We start from the raw sequence: 22,754 nt of genomic DNA, 5'->3' as shown, positions 1-22,754 counted from the left end.
TGTGGGTTGGCCTGGATGAGGGCAAATTCAAGATCAGTCTTACTTTTTTTGCATAAGCAAACTTTCACAGCTCAATGAGTAACTTGGCTGTCATATTCCTATTTTAGAAGTACAATGCTAGTACTAACCCTAGTTCTAACAGTCTAAAGCATAGTTAATAGAAGGAGGAAGTTATTTAATGGCTTATCCTACTCTCTCTTCCCAAAACAGGCATAGCAACACAAGTTAGCTTAATTGTGTCTGACACAGTTGTCACTACTAGGAGTGAACATAATTCTTTGTTGGCTAAAGAGAATAGCTTCTCAGCAAAACTGTCCCTGCATACTGAAACATCCTTTCTTTTCAGTTTGTGACTTGGGGGAAGGTTTCTACCTCAAGGAGAGAACCCAGGAATTACATTTCCTGTTGCATCCTGTGGTGCTTACCTGTTTAATTGTTAAAGAAATGAATCCTGAATTCTGCTTTGGGATTGTAAGTCTTAGCAACTCAAGAAGGTGGTGATTCTTTTTCTTTTGGTGTGCTTCTTTTCTGTGCTTGAGGAATCTTTATGGAAAGGTCATTAACATACCCATGTGATTAGTAGGCCTTGCAGGATGTCCAGCATGCAAGTTTTAAATACTGTTTTCTTTAATATAACTGTTAGCTGGAAAGGAAAATTTACTTAGATGCCTCTTTATCCCATTGTCAGCATGAAGACAAGCAGTTTTACTCTGTGTTGGAACTGAGGTTGCTTATGACCCAAGCTTAGTAGTATATGACAGGACCGTATGTCTGGTCCATACTGGAGCTGTGTGGCAGCTGAAGTAAAGCTGTGGGCCAGATCACTTTTTCTCTTGCTTATGTGGTGACTTGCATGCTAGTGGCCAGCACTAACAGGAAACCACAGCTGCTCTTGTTCACTGCACTGGCAGCTGCCTAAAGAAGTAAAACAAACCAAACAGGGTGCAGGAAATGAAATGGCTGAACACAGATGGCAGTTGAAAAGTACTCTGGTTATTCCTACCTAAAATAATGAATCTTTGTAAATAATTTTATCAGGTTCTGTGAAAGGTCTAAAAGCTGGTGTAGCTGTGTTTTTTTGTTTGTTGATGGTTATTTTCATTAATAGGTCAGGTTCAGAGAACAGATCAGTGAAAATAACTAATGTGCAAATATGAATAAGTTTACGGAGTTCCTACCTGTGTAGTAGTACAGAAATGATTCCATGCTTGTTAGGGAGCGTTTACTGCAGACATAAAGCTATTAAGTAGTTTCAAAACTTTTTCAAGCCTTTTCAAGTTAACCTAATATCCAACAGGTTTGTTATCAATGAAACAAAATTAATTGATGCTGGAAAACAGCCAAACCTTTTGTTTATCCTCACTCAAATTGCTGTAACAAAGTCTCAGCTGCTTTCTCAGGTCAGAAAGGCTCTAAAGTTATCAAGTTATCTAGACTATATCTAGATATAGTCTATCTTTCCCTTCTGTAGCAATTTTGAATCTTTGCCACACATTACTTCAAGGTAATGACGTAATTTGCATATAGAGACAGATAATTTTTGCTTTATTTGCTTTATTAACTTGGAGCTGAATGAATCCGGTTTCCTGTGTGGTGCTGCTTTAGCTGGTTAGTGGAAGGAGCTATTCTGCTACTTTCCTGTCTGCAGCTTTCTGCAATCTTTCCTATCTTATCGTTTGGCTGGTCTTCTGCCTGTCAGGATTTATCCTTTTCATTTGACTTAGGAGTTCATATTAAAGAGTTTCTTACTGCATGAGGTGACATTCACTTGTGCTGTCCTTGCTGCAGCTTTCCAATTGCAGAGGTCTGAGGCTGATGTGCCCACTCACCACTCAGTGCCCACTCACCAGATAGCCTCTGTTTTACACATTATCTTGTCTAAAACAATGTATTTAAATCATGACAGTAACCCCTTACTTGCAAAAGAAATAAAAAGCTTGACATGCAAGAGCTGGACCAGTACAACCCCATGTGCTCTCTGGCTCTTGTGACATTGTTTATTCCTCTTTGTAAGTAGAGGAAGTAAGAAGTAGTGCTTAAATGGTATCTTTATTGTAGCAGAGCTGTGGATATCCCAGGTTTGTAATGGTAGCTTTGCTTTTTTAGAGCATGCATGGATGAAAGTGTCTTTGGCCCAGGGGTCCTAGAGGGTAAGACACAGAAGTGCATCTGAGGGACTGTGCAGCAGCTGGAGCCTAGACCATCTGTAACATGAAATAAACAATGGAAACTGATCTAAATTCAAAGTATTTTAGTGAAGAAAAGATGGTTAAAACAACACTCACAGTGTTATAGCTTAAGGCTGTACAAGTGCCTTATTCTCATACTTTTTTAAATAGAGTACCTATTTTTACAATTAGTACAATAATGGATATATATTTAAATTGCAAATTGAAAAAACGGGACAAGGAATGGATGTCCTATGCTTTTGCTGTCCTTTAATAAACTAGTTGTAGTTCTGAGTGAACCCTTACCAGTTTGGTGTTTTTCACCTCTAATATTCTTGCAGGAGGCTATGCCTTGTTCTTCTGGCTAGGAATCTTTTCTGATTCAGCTTTTTCATATATCAGCTCATACCATTCATGCAGTAGCCAGCTTTGTCCTTGATCTTAAACAGTTGTTTTCCCTTGCTGCTGTTGGCTCCTTGTCTATTTATAGAGAGACCGTACTTCTCTCAGTGTTGGGCTTCCTGGATAAACACATGTTGGAGGGGGTGAGGAGGGGAATCTCTTGCATGACAATCATCCTAGCAGGTATTCTTTGTTCAATGAATTACAACACCTCCATCTTGTTAGGAAATAAACTCTTAGGCAGGGTATGGAATTTTCCTGCTTCATCTCAGCAGTGTGGTGGCTGATAGTTTTGTGGCTCTTATGGCATCAGGAAAGCTTATGTTTTATTTCCACCCTCTGCACAAGCCCATGGATGTGGTATTAATATCTGAGTGGAAGTAGTGTTATTGCATCTCCTTGTATCAGTCCCTGTTACTACAAGGTTGAGTGTAGCTTAATGAGCAACCAGATCCTTTAGGTAGGGTTCAGGAAGTTCTATAGGTGAGACTTTATTTCATAGTCATATTCTAAGGGCATAAATTCAGGTTATACATTCTTACCTGGAGGTGTACTAAATTTCCAGTTTGCATTTCAAGCATGACATCTGAATAATGCACCATACTGTTTTTTTAATACAGAATATTCTTATAAACATATAGGTCTATATGCTTAAGCATATTTCAAGTATAAGTACAGCTTATTAAAAGTATAGAAGTGGTATCCTGTGTCTGGTTGAGTATCTCAACGCTCACTGAATAAAAACTTGTGGTTGAATCAGAATGGTGGGATGTGTCTGCAGAGGAATAGCTTTCCTGCCCCAGGCAATAGCTGGGTAATGCTGTGGGAAAAGTGGTAAATATTTTTATCTCCTCTCTTGGCAGTTAGTAAATTGAATTTAGGAATGTTCTTTTTTTTTTTTTCCAGCACTGAATTACTTATCTTGCTTTGTTAGTTTTTTCTACAATTTATTTGTCTTCAGTAATTATGTATTTGTCATTGTGCTGTTTGCCACACTTTTGAAAGGGTTCAGTAAGGCTAAACAGTTTCGTATTGGGGAAGGCTGGGTGTTTTCCTATGGATTTAGAAAAATGTACTTGGTCTGGAGGAGTTTAAGGATTACTTGGAACATGGGTTTCTACTGTGCTAGGTGTCAGTGATTCACAGAGTTTAATGGTAGCATAATGTCTTGATTACTTCTCAAACTTCATCTAAACAAAGACTATATGCATAATCCAGAACTAAAACATTAGGGAACTAAGGCCCTGCTATTAATGCTGGATCTGTTTTATGGATTTAATTTGGGGATTGGCTGAAGGTGAGCATCTTCATAGAAGCTCCTCTAGATTTTGGATGTAATGTCAGTTTTTAGACAAGGTCAGACAAGCTTTTAGCTCATAGAGCCACTCCAGAATCCAGTGTTGCTAATTGGGCAACTAATATGGCTGTAGTCAGTCCTAAAAAAATTTAAAATGACGCAATGAAATCTGTTTTTCTAAGTTCTGTGTGGATAGTGTGGGATAGCTGCTGCCCAGAAACACTTGTTCTGATGAGCAAGCATTGTGCAGATAGGAGGTGAGCAGAGCAAATGCACTGTCTTAACAAGAATTGTCATCTGTAAAGAACCCAAATAAGTTTCAAAGTTCAAAAGATGATTGCAACTAGAAGAAAACACCAAAGCCAAAGCAGGCCAAAAGCCTTAGTTACATATTAATATTTTAGGCTGAGATGCAAGTCTTTTTCAGGTCTGGGGAATTTGAGACCTACTAAGATTTGAAGGTATTATTGGAGAAGTAGTTTACCAAGTGTTTTGCTTTGAACTGTATAGCAACTGTTTAGTTTTGAGACTTGTCTTCCAATACTTCTGCTCAAAAGTGATGAGGGCATATGTAGCTACTACCAACTAAGACCATTGCCCTAGAAGATCAGGAAATAATTACACTAATTTCCCTAAATGTAGATTTTTAGGCATACTAATAAGGCAGCCATCAAAAAGGAAAAGGTCATGGTTCTGTACACCATGCTTTCTAAGGAAGCATAATAAACACACTAAGCATCACAGAAGATACTGGAAACTGTATAACAAAATCTAGCAGCATGTATAGCCAATTTGCTTTGAAACTGAGATCCTTGTTACTTGCCTGTTAACACAGTCCCACACAAACATGCTGATTAAAACAGTAACTGACTGCTATTGTTATAGAATCCAATATACAGTCTTACTGATAATTACTATTTTGACATTTAAAAAAAAAAAAAATCTGTTTCAAGAGCTTTGCTACCTCCATTTGGAAAAGTGAAAATTAATCTGTATCTCCTATCTAAGAAGCTAAACTTAAATCACAAGTGAATTTTATTTTGACCAAAAAAACTATTGAGCTCAGTGCAAAGAAGTAACTGCATGATATATATAGTATTTCCAAAATACAAACCATAAAAAGGGAGTTTTAAAAGCAAAGACACTGTAATGTTACAGTAAACCCTTCTTTTTATACTGAGCAGTAATGAGACAAAAGTCAAAAGAAAACATTTCCTCATCTAAAAGGTCTTGTACAAAGAAAAACAGTCTCTCTCAGCATTCTATTTAACTTCTTGGGGTGTGGCAAGGAAAGAGAATTCCCAACTAGAACAAAAATTTGTATGTTTTCCAGTGAGAAGTATTTTCCATGGCAGTGAGTCATACTGTAACTTGAGGCTTTCTTCAACTATTTTGTAGCTAGTTTGCTATAAAAGTCACAAGTTTCCAGGGACTTAGTGCGTGGGACTTGCAGGGGTTTAAAAAAATATAATTTTGCTGTGTGGCAGTGACATTCATTTGCTTATGTATTATGAATCTTTAAAAAAAAAAAAAACAAAAAACACAGTATTTTATCTGTGTACATGGTCTGTTTTTGGACTTAGGCTATTGAATGCATAGTAATACTGCCAGAAGAGCCATAAAAATGCATGGCAATACTCTCCTTCTGCCAAATTAGGAAGCTGTCAAACTGAATTTCACTGATGTCCAAATGGAATAGAATAGAAATTAAATCTTTTATCTTTGTGCATCCCCTTGCAGATGGAATGCACAGCATTCTCAGATGCCTGCATCTCATCAGTCCTAACAGCTTAGCACAAGTAACTTCCCTGTCAAGAAGTGGGCCTCCTGTAGGGTAATTACAATTCCTGGAAAATTGTAACTGGCCAAATTGTGAAGTGAATTGATATGTTACTGCATCTTAACTGTTATCCACTCATGCCACAGAAGGGAAAAATCATCACACCCATCAGGGAACCTGGATTCCATACCCTGAGCTATGCCTGACACTAACAAAAATTTCTAGCAGATAAACTGGAGCAAAGTGTCCAGTGAAGTCAGCACAGCTCTCAGACCTGACTGGTCACCCACTTCATTTATGAAGTCAGCAGACAAGTAATTTCAATTAAAATATTTAAAGGTCTTGAAAATAAGCTGATTTTACTCAAAAATATAAAGTTGTCCAGAAGAGAATAGTTTCAGCCTCAAGTCTACAAGATTTTCCCCTTCTGGTATATGTACGTGGCTGACAAATAGGCATCTCAGATGAAAGCTTTCCAGTACTTTTTCAGTCCCTAGTTCCTTTGGTAAGTACATTTAATATTTATTAGTTATGTTTACAGTAACCCTTGCTGTAGTACAGGGGAACTGAAGATGTAACAGTTCTCTGCTGCTTGTTCACCTTTTCAGGTCCAGTGTTCCCTGTGGTGTGCCAAAGAGGCTCCTTTCCTTTGGTATTTTGCATTCCTGTCAAAACTACAAAATCCCTATTTTGTACCCCTGCTGCTTTCCATATATCAATAAGCAACATTCTGTGTGCCTGCGTGGGTATAGTTATAACAAAACTGCTTTGCCTAGGCACCTTGAAGTTGGAATAAATATATGGGTTGGATAAATACACAGTGACCTAGTTCATCTGTGGGTGGAGGGGCAGAGTTCATTTCTGCCTAGCATAGACTGTGGCTTCAAGACTTGGCTGGCTTGAGCTGTGCTCAGATGAGACCTGTTCCCAGAGTACCTGCCTTGGTGTTTGTTCTTGTTCAGAGCTTGACAGAAGGATAACTGCTGCTCTAAAGCATCAGAGTAAGGAATGTTAAAAGAAGAAACATGTACATTTTAATTTTGACTGGTCTGTTAGACTAGATTCCATTTAAATTTCAACTGTTAATTCCTGTGAGAAGGGTCTTGAATGCTCAGACATTAACACCTTTACAGCTACCAGAGTCAAACTAGTTTGCTTTTGGAGACCATCCTTTGCCCATATACATGCTAAATTTAGGTTCTTTTCTGCAGAGTAATACTACTTTATTTTACTGATTCAGTTCATGTAAGAAAGAAGGACTTGGCCCCCGGCTTTATTTGAGCAGCACTCAGTCCCTCTGAAACTGGGATTGTTTCCAAAGCAGCTTGGAATGTCTTTCATAGCAGCACAGTGCTTTGGATAATGTATGCGTGTCTTCTTTTTTTCACTCCTGAGGACCTGAATATGGTCTTCTCTTTATATAATGGGAAATTTGTGGTGCCTTGTCCTAGCATCTAAAGGACACTCTGTGCCTGCTACAAACCACTGTGCAGCTTGGCACAACCCACAGCCAAGGATGTGGGGAGTAAGGGTGGGGATAATAAATTCTTCATGGCTCTGTTGTTATATCCTTAGTAATGTAGAAGAAGCTTAGATAGAAGCTAACATATAGTGGTAGAATGTTTTTGCTGTGGCACCATGACTTTGGCTACTGTACTTGTCCTAAAAATGTGTAAGGCTTCTGTATTTATGCATATGTGCCCTGTCAGTTTGGCTAAAAAGTATTTTCTACTCTGCAACTACCTCCAGAATACGTCAATTTTAACTTGGATTCCAATCAATTCATTGGAATGCTACAACCTATTTTTTACAGGACTGGTAAGAGTCAGGCAGGTGGCACATCTCCCTACTTTTGGGAGATCATTTTCTACTTGGTTTTGAACTGCCTCGAGGACAGGGTTTCCCCATTTTGCATCCAAGCCACTATCAGACCACCACAGTTTGAATTTGCATCTGAGCCTTGTATCAGAGCACACTTGGAGTTCTCTTGAGTGACCCAAAGCAGGGAATGGAGCTGTGGGATGGCTTCCATGGGGGTGCAGATAGTTGGCCTGGTCAGGGTAGAGCTACTTCAAAATATTTAGAACAAATTTGGATTAGTGGAGTGTCTTGTTGCAGTGCTTAGCAGCCAGAACCATGAACCTATGTATAATTTTGTTGGACTCCAGCCAACATACTGTAAGGCTGTATAACTTAAAGAGGAATTTGTATTACTCTAGGTCTTGGTTGTAACCTGTACTGGTAAGTCGTGTTCAGGAACCAACTTCACCTTGTATTTACAATGAATGAAGTCCAAAGCTAAAGATCTTAATGGGATGCTGGTAAGCTTTATCAGCTTTTTTTAAAATCTACTTTGAGTTACTTATCAGCTTGGCTTAGCTTCCTCTCAAGGAATATTCACTTCTGTTCCAAGGTGGAGTGCTGCTGTTAAAGTACTTCATAGAGAGTTGTTTAAGTCATGAGCTTCTCCTAAGTAAAAGACAGTTATTTAAGCAGGAGAAGGGGGAGAACATTCTTTGAGTCTTAAAGCAAAGAAGTGGATAAATTACATACTTGCATGTTATATATGGCTGGTCCCTAATTTATAAATACCTTTGCTGTTGTTCAGTGAATTAATTTTTTTTTCCTCATGTGTTGTTTGCAGGTATTCGTTACAGTATGGATGTTAGTGTGGATGAAGTAAAAGCCTTAGCATCTCTAATGACATACAAATGTGCTGTGGTTGGTAAGTGATAATTTTTCAAGCACAGATATGAATGTAATTTACAGAAAAACATATAAAGGATTAATCTGTCTTAGACACCTAAAAGTTTTAAACACTGACTAAAATTTTTAGCAACATGGGAACAAATCAATATTGACCAAAATTATAACACATATTACTACTGCTATTACAGCTACATTTTTGCTTGAAAAGTTCAAATTCTGATCCTCCTGTAAAAGTATTACTCTTGAACTCAAAGCAAACTATGACAAATTTAGATTACAAGGGGTCTGATTTTAGGGGAAACAGATGGAGGCTGTAAAAGATTTAGGCAGGAGAGCTGTGAAGAAAGAATAAAATTCCTTTATGGGTCTTAAGTGTTAATTCATAGACCACTGCTAAACTGTAGGGGAGTGCCGAGAGAATCTGCACATTATGTAAAAGAAAACAAAATACTACTAAACTTATATAGAGACACTTCACTTAGGACTTCTAAAGTAAAATTTTTGAGCTAAACAAGTAAAATATAAACTGCAAAGCTTACTGTTCCTACAAGTGCCAAGTACAAGAGTTTGAAGAGCAGAAAATTTAAATTATGATCTCTGAGTTTCATAAACCACTTTGAAGCTGCCCTTTAAAGATTTCCCATTTTTATAGGCATGCCTAGGTAAGATTACAGTTCATGCTTGTGAAGCCCAAAATGTGGCAAAACCAAATTCATTGTTACAATCAAAGATAAATTCCTCACATATTACTAATGCATTCTGCCTTTATTGTTGAAAAAGTAAAATTATTTTCCTTTGCATTCTTGTAGATGTGCCATTTGGTGGGGCAAAGGCTGGTGTCAAGATCAATCCCAAGAACTACACAGTAAGCTTAATCATAGATAAAAATTTGGTTACCTGCAGTACTGAAGCCAGCCAGTTAAAAACGCTCTCTTAAGGGCATTACTGACCACTTAAAACTTCCTGCCACTTCTGCCTCTGTAAAGGCTGAATTTAGCTTGTGCATGCTATAGGTAAGAAAATAATTTTAAAAATATGTGTTTCAGAGGTGGAATCCTTAAATAATTTATTACTTAATGTCAGAAGACTACAAATAATTTGGAACCAGATTTAAGTTTATTCGGAACCTGAATTTAAGTTGATTCTGTTAATAAAGGCTTTTATGAAATTACTCTTAGGAAAAAAGTTAATGGTTTTGTTTATTTTGAGGAATAGTTTTATGCTCCATTAAACCTTTCTATGCAGTGTTCCAGCGTGAATAGTAAATAACTTGGCTTATAAGAAGTTTACTGTAGGCTTTCCTTCTTGCCCTAATTAAAATAACTTATACAGAAAGAAATACTAGAATATGTAATGTATACTCAGAACTCCTGTAAGGATTTATATAAAATCATTCTACTGTGTTGATTACACAAGCAGCAGGCTGGCTGTAAATCACTCACACAGGATATCAGATTTCTCTGCTACAAACACAGAGCACTCCCAACTTCTTATGGATCAGAATGTATGGGAATAAACCAAATGTTTCCTTGTGCTGCCTGAGTACCAAGGGTCTGTTAGTGGCATATAAGTTATATAAATATATAAATTAGCCTTTCTTCTAAGAGTAACGAGTTCATGTTTGGGCAAAAGTTCTAGCAGATATTCATAACTACTAATTTCTTGTGATATTTATTGCATTTTTTCTGTAGGACAACGAATTAGAAAAGATCACAAGACGGTTTACCATGGAGCTGGCAAAAAAGGGCTTTATTGGTATGTTATGCAGTTTTACTTTTAAAATTTAGGAATCTGATTTATTGGGCATTGGCAGTAACCACTAAATATTACTAAATGTCTGTATTTTTGAGAGCTGTAAATAATAATGTATAGAGCTTTTAGCAAAGAGTCACAAAGAATTGAGTCATTGCATCCTAGTGCATTTTAACAGGAACTGTCAAGTTTTTTCCTGGTGGCTGTTTTGCTATGAAAAACCACAAAAACAGAGCTTACAGGGTCCAAATGAATGACATTTCTCTTTGAGGCAGATTTTGAAGTTGACCAAACTTGTTGCAATTTTAATCTCTAGTATAGAACTCTTCACTATTACTGTTTCCTGTAGTCTCAGGTGAGGCTTTTGGCAGATACCTGAGGAAACAGAGAAAGGAAATAGAAGATCCACCCCAAAGAAAGTTGCTTCACCCATGGCAATCACAGGCTGCAGGAGAAGCATACTAAAGAAGCATGGGTGCCTGTTGTAACATAACCTCAGCTTCTGTAATCTTAGTAGGTGCTTCATTCAGACTCTCAGCCCTGAGTTGTTCTGATAGCTTACTGTCTGGAGTTGTTATCTGGAAGTCTCCTCTGGAGAAAGCTGAATGTTACTAGCTTGACTTGTAATTAAATTGAGGATCTTTACCTTGGAGGAGGTTCTTACTCAGCTGCATCATAAGGCCTGTAACCAAAGGTGTGTCACATATAACTGATGTCTACCCCTGGGGATGTATATCCATTTATCTGCATTTCTTTGCTCTTCCATCTAAATTAAGCTTCTGTCTAAAGACACTTACTGATGTGTGTCACTAGGGTAGCAGTATACTCTATGCCAACCAGGAATGAAAAGGAAATACTAATGCAAACCTCCCCATTTAACACCATGGTATGTAGAAATCATACCTAGATGGCACTCTTCCTATTATAGCAATGGTCATTTTAAAAAAATAATATACATATGCTTCTGATGCATTGTCTTACTCTGATTTCTGATTGGCAAACTAACCTTCATGTTACCAAATGTTTGTGTGAAAGGTTGGTGGTTTTGACAGCCTTGCCATATCACATATTTGTATTTCTAAAACTGAATTGAATTCAGAAGAATCTGTTGCTTGCATAATAAACTGAGGTTTCAACAGGAAAACAGCTCTTCTCTGCCAAGACCTGCACAGTTCCCAAGGGAATAATGCTTAAAGATTTCAGTTCTTGTTTGATCCTTAAAAGCTGTTTTCACTGTTGTCAACAGGACCTGGTGTTGATGTGCCTGCACCTGATATGAGCACAGGAGAGAGGGAGATGTCCTGGATTGCTGACACCTATGCCAGTACCATAGGACACTATGTAAGTTTTGAGGAGAGGCTTTGAGGTAGAAGAGCTTTCTTGGTCCATGCAGAGATCCTCTTATCCAGATATTTATTATGCAATTTAATCCAATAAATTTTTGGATTATGTGGATCTAAATATGTTCTTGTAAACAGTTTAATAGGTGTGAGGTTTTTAGGGTACAATTAAGGAAAAATAGTTTTAATATTTTTTCACTAGGTTTAAGTTAAGGTTGCCAGATACAATACTGGTTGCAACTGTTCAGCAAAACCAAAATAAATTGGTTTATATTTCAACCATTTTCCTCTTTATTTGGTCTGTAAATACTAATTTAAAATTGTTAAACAATTAAAATCAGCTGGGTTGGGAAGGACATCTGAGATCAAGTCCAACCCTTGATCCACTACCACTGTGGTTACCAGACCATGGCACTGAGTGCCACATCCAGTCTCTTAAAAAGCTCCAGGGATGGAGAATCCATCATTAATCCATTAGTTCATAGTAGTTGGTATAGTCTTAAAGTACTGAATTATTTTCATTTCAACCTACTGAATTTACAAGTGTTATTAAATAAATGCTCTAGTTTTGTACACTCAAAAGATTGTACAACTTAAGTATGCACTATTGGGACTACCTGTAGAAGTATTAAAGTTGTCTGTGATGGCCTAAAGGAAACAATCAGCGTAGACTTCAGCACATTCTCCAAAATGTAAAGCAAAAGGACACTGATACAATTTATTGCCCAGAAAGCAATAAAAAATTGTTTAGGTTTTTAAATATTAGTTTTTACTTATAGCCCTTAATTTGCCCTTTGTCCTTAGATTGCTTACTGGGTGATTTTACCTGTTTTGTCTGTACCAAACATGACTAATGAAGCACTTCTCTTGTATACTTTTGACAGGTTGAACAAAAAATTGTATTATGGGCAACTTTTTTCTTAAGGCTCTACTGTTTATGCTACAAAAACTTTCCAGCTTCTCTTTCTGACATTATTTCTGCTACTCCATCAGGTTACACTTTGCTAAGGAGAGTCTTGCCATAGCTTTGTATGAGTGTGCTAGTCTGCTAAGCTATTGCATGTTTGCCCATCCCTAGCTCCTGAACTGAAAAGATTTCACTTTCTGCAGTCCCTTGCAACAGTTAGAACCCTAGAACCCCTAGAAACAGAGCAGGGTGTACACCCCAGTAGTAGGGCATTAAAGGCACTCAACATATTTCTCTGACGTGTCTATTCAAGATGTGCCTGGCTTTCCTGAGGCAGTCTCTTAGCAAAATACTTGTCTGGTGCTGTCCAATGCCTTCAACAAAAGGAGGGGATGGCACAGGTTATTCTAAATCTGAAATACAGTCTAAGGTATCCTATAGGGCTGGGGGGAAGGAATGCTTGAGAAGTAGGCTGTGGCATGCTGATTAGTTGAGTTAAATCACTTTTACACAGAGCAGCCTGCTATTGATATCAGTATAAAACATTACTTGTTTTTTATTAGAAATGTAAACAGCTACTACCTCAAAGCATTTTAAATTCTAACATTTAACTCATTGCACTAAAATGTATATTTCACTGTGATACAACAACATTGCTGTATTATGACTGACACAGAAGACTCAAAGCACACAGCCTGCTCTAAGATTTGCTGTATTTGTTAAGAGGTCATATACACTTTTATAGAAACTTCAGTGTTCTTAATAGGTGGAACACTAAACACTGATGCAGAGCAATATTTTAGATGGCATGGCTGAATTTCTTATTCTTTCTGCTTTGCCTTCTCAGCTTGTTGTGTAATCCTACATACACAAGTTTCAATGACAATAGAAAAGCCACCAATGACTGGGGATAAAAATGCAATTTGAATTATGCTGCAACAGCTTTCTTTAATCCTAGGATCTCTCTGCATGGCAGTATGTTATTCTTGAAGAATAAAACCAGCTGATAGCATTTAGATACATTTTTCTGAAAAGTGAATTGAAGACTCAAAATAAGAAAAAAAATTAAGTCAGTTTACTTAATATTTTTGGGTTGCTTATTTGTATATGGAAGAGAGAACACTAGCCATAGTGAACTTAAAAGTTATTGTGGAGAAAGACCAGGTGTAGAGAAGGAAGGTGAGAACTCTGGCAAGGTGTCAAAAATTTGAATAATCTATCGAAACCAGTTTTGTAGAGAAAGAGATTTTAGTTAACTGGTTGAGACACCAAGAACAAAAGCAGAGGTGGCTAAGGACCTGCCAAATATATAAAAATGACTGTGAGGGAAGGAGGGAAATGAACTAGGAACACAAAATTGCCATTGAACAAAAGTGAAACTCACCATAATTCAAAACACAGGCGGGAGCTATGCAAGGCACTACATTCAATTGAGTGGAAAGATAACTCTCTGGTGAGAGAGATCCATCTGTGAAATCTACAAACCTGATGAGTCAGTGTGATTACCCAGAGATGTGCTCAGGGAGCTTGAAGTGGAAAGGAAAAGTCAAACAACATCTGAACAGATAGAAGTTCTAACTAACAGGCAGAGCCAAGAAGCTGGAGAGACAAGGACAATATTGTTGCAGGATGGAAAAGGGTTGAGAAACAAGCACAAGTTCAGTGTCTGAGCTTTACCACCTAAGCTCATAGACTGTTATTACCAATACAAAAGTCTTAAGTGCTAGTCATAAGCTATTTACAAGCTTCTCATTAAAAGACAGTGTCTTTCTTTTTGGCTCAAGATGTGTTAAACGTTTTTGGTTGACTTAAACCTAAAGTTTTTAGGACTTCAACATCAGCTGCGATTTGTATTTGTGACTTCAAGAAGACCTGGACCTGTCCTCACCTCGTGCTCTGTTTCCTTGCCAAACCGTGCAACTCTTTATTAAACTGCCATGTTAACTATTCTAGAAAATCCATCTTAAGTTGCTGGATCATTGAATTGTATATGGCTAAAGTTTTTTATTAAATTCACTCTTTCTGCTCTTCTGTACTTCCTGACACATCCAACTTACTTTTGGGCCATGTGAAGGGACTTTAATAAATAACATTCTGCATATGATGCAAGGCTGTATTTATAAAATGTGCTTCCTCTTTTGTGAATGCATGAAGGCTAAAATGTAATTTCAGTCTGAAACAGAATGAAAACCTAAAAATATATCAAAATACAAGGGCAAGTTGTTCCTAGCAAAAGACCACCACCAATCTTGTTTATAATCGATGTGCCACCAGAGGGAGCATCCAGTTTAAAGATAGCAATACAGTTTTATTTTGGGGAACTGTGGCAAGCTCAGCATCACTTTTAGTATTTTTAAAAGGGGGTATATTTGCCTTTATATGGTTAACTCGCTATGATTTTTCAAACAATAAATAGTTTTCATTTCCATTATGACTCTAGTCATCTCCTGCTGTTCTGCCTCCACATACTTTTGTCTACTTCTTTCCTTCCTCTTACCAAACATCTTGCACTCACACCACAGGCATGCAAATGCATTTGGCACAAGTGATGGAGAGGAGGTAGTCTCTCAGTGAATGTGCAGTGGATAGAACAGAAACTCATCCGGCTGCTGGCAGACTTATTTCAGTGGATTCCCTTTCATCCCTACTCTTTGACTTGTGTTGGATGCCAAGCCACTGTGTGACTGTGCTCCCAGGGTGTGGGAACATGGGAACTAGTGGTGACAGAAGAGGAAGGCCCAAACAGTGTCTAGTTTGGAGTAATTTTTTCCAAGTTACTAATTTTACTTTGAAAAAAAAAACCTTACATTTTAAAAAATTGTCTATTTTAGTCTTGGCTTGCTGTGTAGCATGTGGAAAATCATTACCACCAAAGTAACAACAGAGGCTTGATTGCTATAGAAGCTTTGGGTTTTATTGCTTTTCTGAAAAAATGTAATAAGTACTCATCTGACTTTTCCTATATGGCCTTGATCTGTCTGAGACCTTTAAATGATTTAAATGAAAGGATTAAAAAGAATGATGGAAATCATGGCTGTAATAGGAGCTAATTTTGAGAAGCACATCCTTCAAAGCTTTTTGATTTGTCAAAGGTCTGCTCTTTGCTAACAGTGCAAGAGATGTCACCATAATTAACTAACCCCAGACTGAAGTTTACATATACACTTGAATGCAACAAAAAAATCAGTATGTCTAATACTGCATTAGGCAACTTTTCCCTCATGTGCTAGAATACTCGTGAGAAGCTGTTTGCACAAGTTCAGGAAGGAAATCAGCTTTATGGACTAAACAGATATAAACTATGTTATGTTCTGACCCTCATGATTCCTATTTTCCCTTATCTATGAAGGGTACAAGGCTTCTTGTCCCAGCTGTTCTTTAATTCCATAGGTCACAAGTCCCTCACTGTTTTACAGGATATTAACGCACACGCGTGCGTCACCGGTAAGCCCATCAGCCAGGGTGGGATCCATGGGCGTGTATCTGCAACAGGTCGTGGTGTCTTCCATGGAATTGAAAATTTCATCAACGAAGCATCATACATGAGTATACTAGGAATGACTCCTGGATTTGGGGATAAAACATTTGCTGTGCAGGTAACTTCTTTCCTTCACCTGCAGGGAAAAACTAGCGAAGAAACTTGGAGTAGGATTGCTTTTTTGAAGGGCTGCAGCATTAAATCCTGTTAGGGTTTTACTGCTTCTCAATTAGCCTTTACTCTCAAACTGCAGAAATGTTTTTAAAGCAACATAGGTGCCCTTTATTTCAGGCTGTTTCTTAAAAACTGGGCTTCTGGTTGTACACTGCAGGGGCAAAGCTCAACCTCCAGTCTTTATAAACATAAGCTGCAAAGAACAGAGTGAAATACAGGAGCTCTTTAGGGTACTTCACACCTCAGTGAGCTGTGACACTATTTCTGCCTACACATATTGGTGTAGTGTTTTGTAACAAAAGAACTCGGGGAAAGAAGGAACCTGGGAGCTATGGGTCTTGTTACACTGTGGAATGAGCAGTTGGAAAAGTTAAAACCAATACCCTATCTTAAATATGTACGTTGAGGGTTCTATTTTGGTGTTCATAAGACTTCAGGATTTCTGTAGTTAAATTTGTTAATAAGAGTTACCATTCTTAAAATTTCAAAGAAATTACTTGTTCTGTTCAGCCCTGAGCACTATGTTAAATGGAGGATTTGGGGGATTGTGTTTGTTTTGTTATTTTTAAAACCAATGCACTGACTTAGAAATAGCAAAAGAATTGGAACCTCTACCTTGTCCTCCAGTAATCAGTGGGCTGAAACAAACATTTGTGCTCTGCACAGACCCAGCACCACACTCTTCTCTCTGCACTTTGGCATTTTCTTGCCTGGCAGAGCACTAACCAACAGACACCTAAGCATAACTTTGAAAACATAGGGAAAAATGTAGCTGAAGATTCTTCTAGAAAAACAAGGATACAGCATTGCAAAGAAACCTGGGGCATAAGAAAAAGTGTTGTATTGAAGTTTGCTTCCCATATATATACAAAAAACCTAAATATAATTGGAGCTATGTTATACAGGACTTAAACATTCAGCTTTTTTCTAGCCTAGAATCTTACTGCAAACTTTGACATAGATTGTGTGACCTTTTTGTCTGCCATGGGTGTTCCTTTACTTGCAGAAAGTAAATCTTTCTGTACAATTTAAAGCTATTCAAACCCATATAAACCTTAGCAGTAGCTGTCATTTTAGTTCAAGGCTTAACTACTTTTTCTCTTTCTACCTTCAGGGATTTGGTAATGTGGGCTTGCATTCTATGAGATACTTACATCGTTTTGGAGCAAAGTGTGTTGCTGTTGGAGAGTTTAATGGTTCTATCTGGAATCCTGATGGGATTGACCCAAAGGAACTAGAAGATTACAAATTGGTATGAAACTTTGCTGAGCAGAAATAGTTTCTTTTTTGTTAGCTTTGCAATCACATAGGGTGACTGTAGACTGGTGTTAATTTGTGATATTTAAATCATAATGCAATTGGTACTTAGGAAATGGCTTAAGAATGTTGATTTTTCTGGTTTTCTCCTTATCTCTCCCATATCAATGCTGCTGGTACTTCTTTACCCTTTGACTTGACTTTAAGAAAAATGCCAAGGGCTTGCATACATGCAGTCTAATTACTTTTGTTTCAGAATTGGAGATAATTACTGTTTTGCCCAATTAATGACTAAACTAGGAAGGATGTCTTAAGGAGCCATTGCAGGGAAGTTCCTGGAGTATTTCTGTCTGAGCCCACAACTCTATGCACTTTTGCTGCTTCTTACCTATTGGATGTTTCTGATAGAAAGGGAAGCCTACCTGGCAGTGTGACTTGAATACAAAGTTTATAATGAAAACTGGATATGGTCTTTTTATTTTAGTGTACAAGTGGAGCAGTCTCAAGGGGACAATTCACAGGCACTAAAATACAATATTCTATTTAGTTTCTAAAGGGCTTATTTGATGTGTCTTCTTTACATAGGGAGTACTTGAATGTCTGTATCACTCCTCAAAAGAATGAAAAAATTCTGTCACTAAACAAAGGCTGTCATTATCATACTGAAATCTGAAATTATACTACAAAATTTTATGTGATGCAGCTTGTCCTTTGGATAGTAGACTGGTGGGTGGTTTCACTTGTTTGAAAATTTTGCCATGTATTATAGGAGTTGAGATGGACTGGTTTTTTGGTTGTTTTTAAAATACTCCCAGATGGCTATCAGTGTCTTTGGCCAGAGAGCAGTTACACCTCAATCATAGGAACTTTGTTGTCAAAGCTTTGTAGCTTGTGTTTTTTGCCTCATCAAAGTAAAGACAGGAATTATGTTGTATGCTGTCTTTCTAGGACTGATGCTTCTCCCTTCTTTCTTTTTTGAAAGTTAGAAAAAGGGAAGGTACACGCACATTAAAAACACCCTGGTTTGTTTTCTTCTAACAGCAACACGGGACAATCATGGGCTTCCCTAAAGCTCAGACACTTGAGGGCAGTATTCTGGAAACAGACTGTGACATTCTCATTCCTGCTGCCAGTGAGAAGCAGTTGACCAAGGCAAATGCTCACAAGGTTAAAGCAAAAGTAAGTTGAAATGCAAACAAGAAATAAAGAAGGCCTGTTACAATAATAACATTTAATAGTTATCACAGATGAAATAATACATAAGGCTCTGAGTTAATCTGCTGTATTTCCTTTCAGATTATTGCTGAGGGTGCCAATGGGCCTACAACTCCTGAAGCTGACAAAATCTTTCTGGAGCGGAATATAATGGTTATCCCTGTAAGATTCTATTATAGTCTTTGATTTTGATTCAAGGGTGATATTTCTGTGAATTGTTGTTATTGAAGGGTTTTATTAACAGCCATTCATTCTCTTAGTTTTGAACAACTGATGCCTAGGTATTGGGTGTCAGTGTTGATTAAGACTGGTAGTTATTACTTAAAGACAATGGTAAATGACCAAAGATAACTATTACAAGAAGGCTACATATTTGGAAGAGAGAACAATCCACAGTTCTGCATTTTGGAGTATTAGCTGACATTTGTTCAACTAAATGGTCCACTAAAGCAAAGAAAGAAGGCTGAGTAAATACCCCAACCAATTTGTCTGCAAACCATGTGTCTCTGAGTGATCCTCTGACAGAACTGTGTATCATAGATTGTATAGAGTGAATGTTGCCTATAGTGATAGTTTGAAAGAATAAGACCTATCCAGGTATAATGGTAACTTCTTCCCAGGGAAAGGGTGTCCTGTACAAGTCATATTGCTAGAAGGAGTGATCTTCAGCCTATATTCACTGGGATGGCCTAGTAACACCCTGATTTTCTCTATTAATAACTTATTTCTTAAATAAAAAGAAAGTAGTCAGTCAAGCACACCTGAATTCACGTATTCTGAAGTCCTCTTTTAAATTAGTAGAATTGGGCTGCAGAAGTTGCAAGTGTTGTCATGTAAGAGAAACAACTGAATTGTCTTTTGTACTGCACTTTAAACTAATGCTTTGTACTTAATACATCTGCTTTAATTTCATTCATACAATAGAGCTGCCTCTGTCACATACTCACGAGTAAAGACATTTCCTATTTCTCTGCAGGATCTCTACTTGAATGCTGGTGGTGTGACAGTATCCTATTTTGAGTGGCTGAAAAACTTGAACCACGTCAGCTACGGCCGCTTGACTTTTAAATATGAAAGGGATTCAAACTACCACTTGCTCAGTAAGTGCCTAGTTTAATTAATGTCACTTTAATAAATGAGACTAGTAAATTCCAAATGTAGGGGAAATGAATACAGAACTATTTTGAATTAACCTTGGTTCCTCATGTCTATTATTGCTTCATAGTGAAGAGTAGGAAAGATTTGATAGGTCAGCTGACCTCCAGCTCTCATGGCTTAAGTTAAATGAATACTTTTCCAGTTATCTTTTGATTCATAAAGAGATAATTTCCTCAGCTTTGTGAAAATGCTGCACTAGAGCCACTTACATGACATATTTATTACTTCCTAATAAACATTCAGCTGGACATAAACATTCAGCTGAACACTTAGTATTTGAGAAGTGTTCAAAGTTAAGTGAGTATCATTGTTCCACATGTAAAACAGAACATTTCTATAAAGGGCAATAATATAATTGGTACAGGTACTGTAAAAGTCTGCTTATGGTCTGCAGCTCCTCTGGAGGTCATTCTGTGCTTCCCAGTTTCTGTGCCAGAATACTGATTACATGGGGAGAGGAAGCTTAATGGAGAAGTGCAGGATATTGCTCCATTTTAAACAATATTCTGTAGAAAGCTTCTGAAAATCTTGGGACATTGGACTTAAGCTTTTTTCAGAAATTATGTCTCTCAAGGTGCTTTTAAAGTGGTTGAGGGTTATGGTTATTCTAATATAAAACTCTTCCTTAACTTCGGTATTGTGTCATCTGAAGTACTCAGTGGTGTTGCTTAGGAGATTTTACTGATTAAATTTCAAGAATTAAGATGAAATAAGTATCAATTCAAAACACTAAAACAATGTGTCACATCATAAGGAAAAATCTAAAATTCCACATAGACTTTTTTCTTCATGCATACTGTGTATTTAAAGTGCAGTAGCACATAGTTGATTGCTTTTACTTCAAGAAATATTTTGTCTTAAGCTATCTATCAAATTAGGAAAGTTAATCTGTATTGCTTTTATCAGCTTTATGAGGGTAGCAAAGTGGGATCAGTCAATCCACAGTTGCTTGCCATGTGGGCTGTGCTGTAGCAATATTACCACTAATATTGGAGGCATTTGCCTATAAAAACAGAAAAATCAACATCCTTTTCTTGGGAAACTAAAATAATACAAATCCTTTTGCTCTCTGTCCCTATGGTCTGGATTTCATGCCACTGAATGCTGAAAGTTCTGGAGCAGCTCTGTTGTTAGGGAGCATATTCCTTTAATTGGCAGTTACTTTACCTCTGCTTTTTTTGTTTCTAGTGTCTGTTCAGGAAAGCTTGGAAAGAAAATTTGGGAAACATGGTGGAGCTATTCCAGTTGTGCCTACAGCAGAATTTCAAGATAGGATATCAGTAAGTAGTAGCTTTTGTTTGGTTTTCTTTCCTGTTACTGTATTCTGGTATTGTAACTGCAGTCTAAATTTTACCATTGTAGCTATCACAGAAGTTTCTTCCCTAAGCAAGACATTAGTATATAGTTAGCCTGATGACCAAGCAAATAAAACAAACAAATTATCTGAAATTTATTATCCAGGAATACTGGAAATAAGCTATTTTTTCTTTCTTCTACCTGAGCCCATGCAAAATAACTCCAATATTGTTAAAAAATATACTGCAGTTTTTCAGAGCAACAGGCTATTATCTTCATTATTTAAACAAACGTGAGTTTTGTTTTACCAAGGAGGGGGCAGGGAATGATTTATCTTGCAGGCCAGTATGGAGAACTTAAAACCCTGTTTTTTTCCTATTGCTTTTGATTTCTAAGAAATACTTAAAATTCCTGCTGGCTAACTGTAATCTGCAGAATTAATGGTTTGTGAAAATGGATGGGTAAGTGTAGATTGTTCACTGGAAGGAAGGGTGAAAGGTAGTGAGATACATTCAAAACTAAAACAGCTGAGTGAGGAGAAGAATGAAGAACAGGGTGAGTTGTTAGCATAGCAGACAGCCAAGGTGTGTGATGCTCTGCCAAGGTATGTATGGAAGATAAAGTGGTGGTCAGTGTGTTTTTTAAACACAAGGTCAGGAGGAGATGGAACAAACGATTGGGAGAAAAAGTCTGGTCACAGTTGTGAAAAAAATTAAACCATGCTCTCTCAGGAAGTGCATGTAAACTTGGGCCACTGTGAGGTTATACAAATAGGCTTTAGCCTGATCCAGTATGATGATTTTCATAAATAATAGGCTAAATGAATAACATGGTAGATAGATCTCGTAAACACAAGCTATTAAAACCAGCCTAGTAAGTTCTACATGGAGCCAAAACTGGTATTTTGAGGGAAAGCATGTATTTTTTGAAGACAGGTCACAAATTATTAATAAATTACAGTAGTCAGAACAATGGAAGATTGAACTCAGTCATCCAAATTCAGGCTGTCTTCAATTATTCATTAGTCTGTGTATTTAAATTTTAATGGGAACCAAGTTATTTTGGAGCTTCTCCAAACACAATGTTGAGTATATTTATTGGGGATCCATGCCTCTCCTAACACCTGTTTTCAAAATAATTGCAAGTAGCTTATATGGGTTATTAACTCTTAGGATCTTTTATGTTTTAACATTTGCTGTTTGTTTTCAAGGCTGAAAACAGTACTTACAACATCAGTAAAATATACTAGCATCATGCATCTAGAAGCTAGGCATATAAAAGACTTCAGTGCTTATATTGGAGGCTTTAGAATTTAAGTGACCATAATTAGCTCTTCAGTAACACAGGAAAGGTGATTTAGATTCTTAAACCACTCATAAGAAGAAAATGAGCAAACAAGCTTTAGTAATTATGGGAATCCAAGTTGTCATGGTCCCTAATACCTAGTGTTTTGGATTAAATCTGATTTTATTCCCTGTTCTTGCAGGGTGCATCTGAGAAAGACATTGTCCACTCTGGGCTGGCTTATACAATGGAGCGTTCTGCCCGGGTAAGTATTGCATTAATAAATATAGAAAAAAAAGACATGACACTGTGACAGGTTTTGAATTGGTTGTACAGAGCTATTTCTGCTCTTTACTAGGATGGCCAACTTTAGGTATAGTAAACATAAAGACTGATACATGAAATCAGGTAGTAATCTGGGACACGTACCTAAGAGTGTTTTTCTTTACCATCAGCAGTTTTAGATTAATCCTTCTATGCAGTGCTCTTAATTAGTGGAGCAAAGACTACTTGAAACATCTTGTCTTTCCCTGAATG

The 22,754-nt window shown here is 37.3% G+C and overlaps 1 protein-coding gene across 1 annotated transcript in view; it reads left to right on the top strand.

The window, feature by feature from the left end:
* Window positions 1-22,754, top strand: part of GLUD1 (glutamate dehydrogenase 1) — a 28,039-nt gene that overhangs the window by 3,676 nt on the left and 1,609 nt on the right. The window contains exons 2-12 of the mRNA XM_071749271.1: window positions 8,292-8,372; window positions 9,166-9,221; window positions 10,048-10,111; window positions 11,355-11,449; window positions 15,772-15,951; window positions 17,122-17,259; window positions 18,306-18,443; window positions 18,561-18,641; window positions 19,456-19,579; window positions 20,826-20,917; window positions 22,420-22,482. Of these exons, the coding sequence (XP_071605372.1) occupies window positions 8,292-8,372; window positions 9,166-9,221; window positions 10,048-10,111; window positions 11,355-11,449; window positions 15,772-15,951; window positions 17,122-17,259; window positions 18,306-18,443; window positions 18,561-18,641; window positions 19,456-19,579; window positions 20,826-20,917; window positions 22,420-22,482 (1,112 nt within the window). The remainder of the gene's footprint in view (window positions 1-8,291; window positions 8,373-9,165; window positions 9,222-10,047; window positions 10,112-11,354; window positions 11,450-15,771; window positions 15,952-17,121; window positions 17,260-18,305; window positions 18,444-18,560; window positions 18,642-19,455; window positions 19,580-20,825; window positions 20,918-22,419; window positions 22,483-22,754) is intronic.

The sequence above is a fragment of the Heliangelus exortis genome, chromosome 7, assembly GCF_036169615.1.
Source record: "Heliangelus exortis chromosome 7, bHelExo1.hap1, whole genome shotgun sequence".
Classification (NCBI taxonomy): Eukaryota; Metazoa; Chordata; class Aves; order Apodiformes; family Trochilidae; genus Heliangelus; species Heliangelus exortis.
The sequence above is the reverse complement of the archived record's forward strand: the minus strand, read 5'-3'. Positions and strand labels throughout refer to the sequence as shown.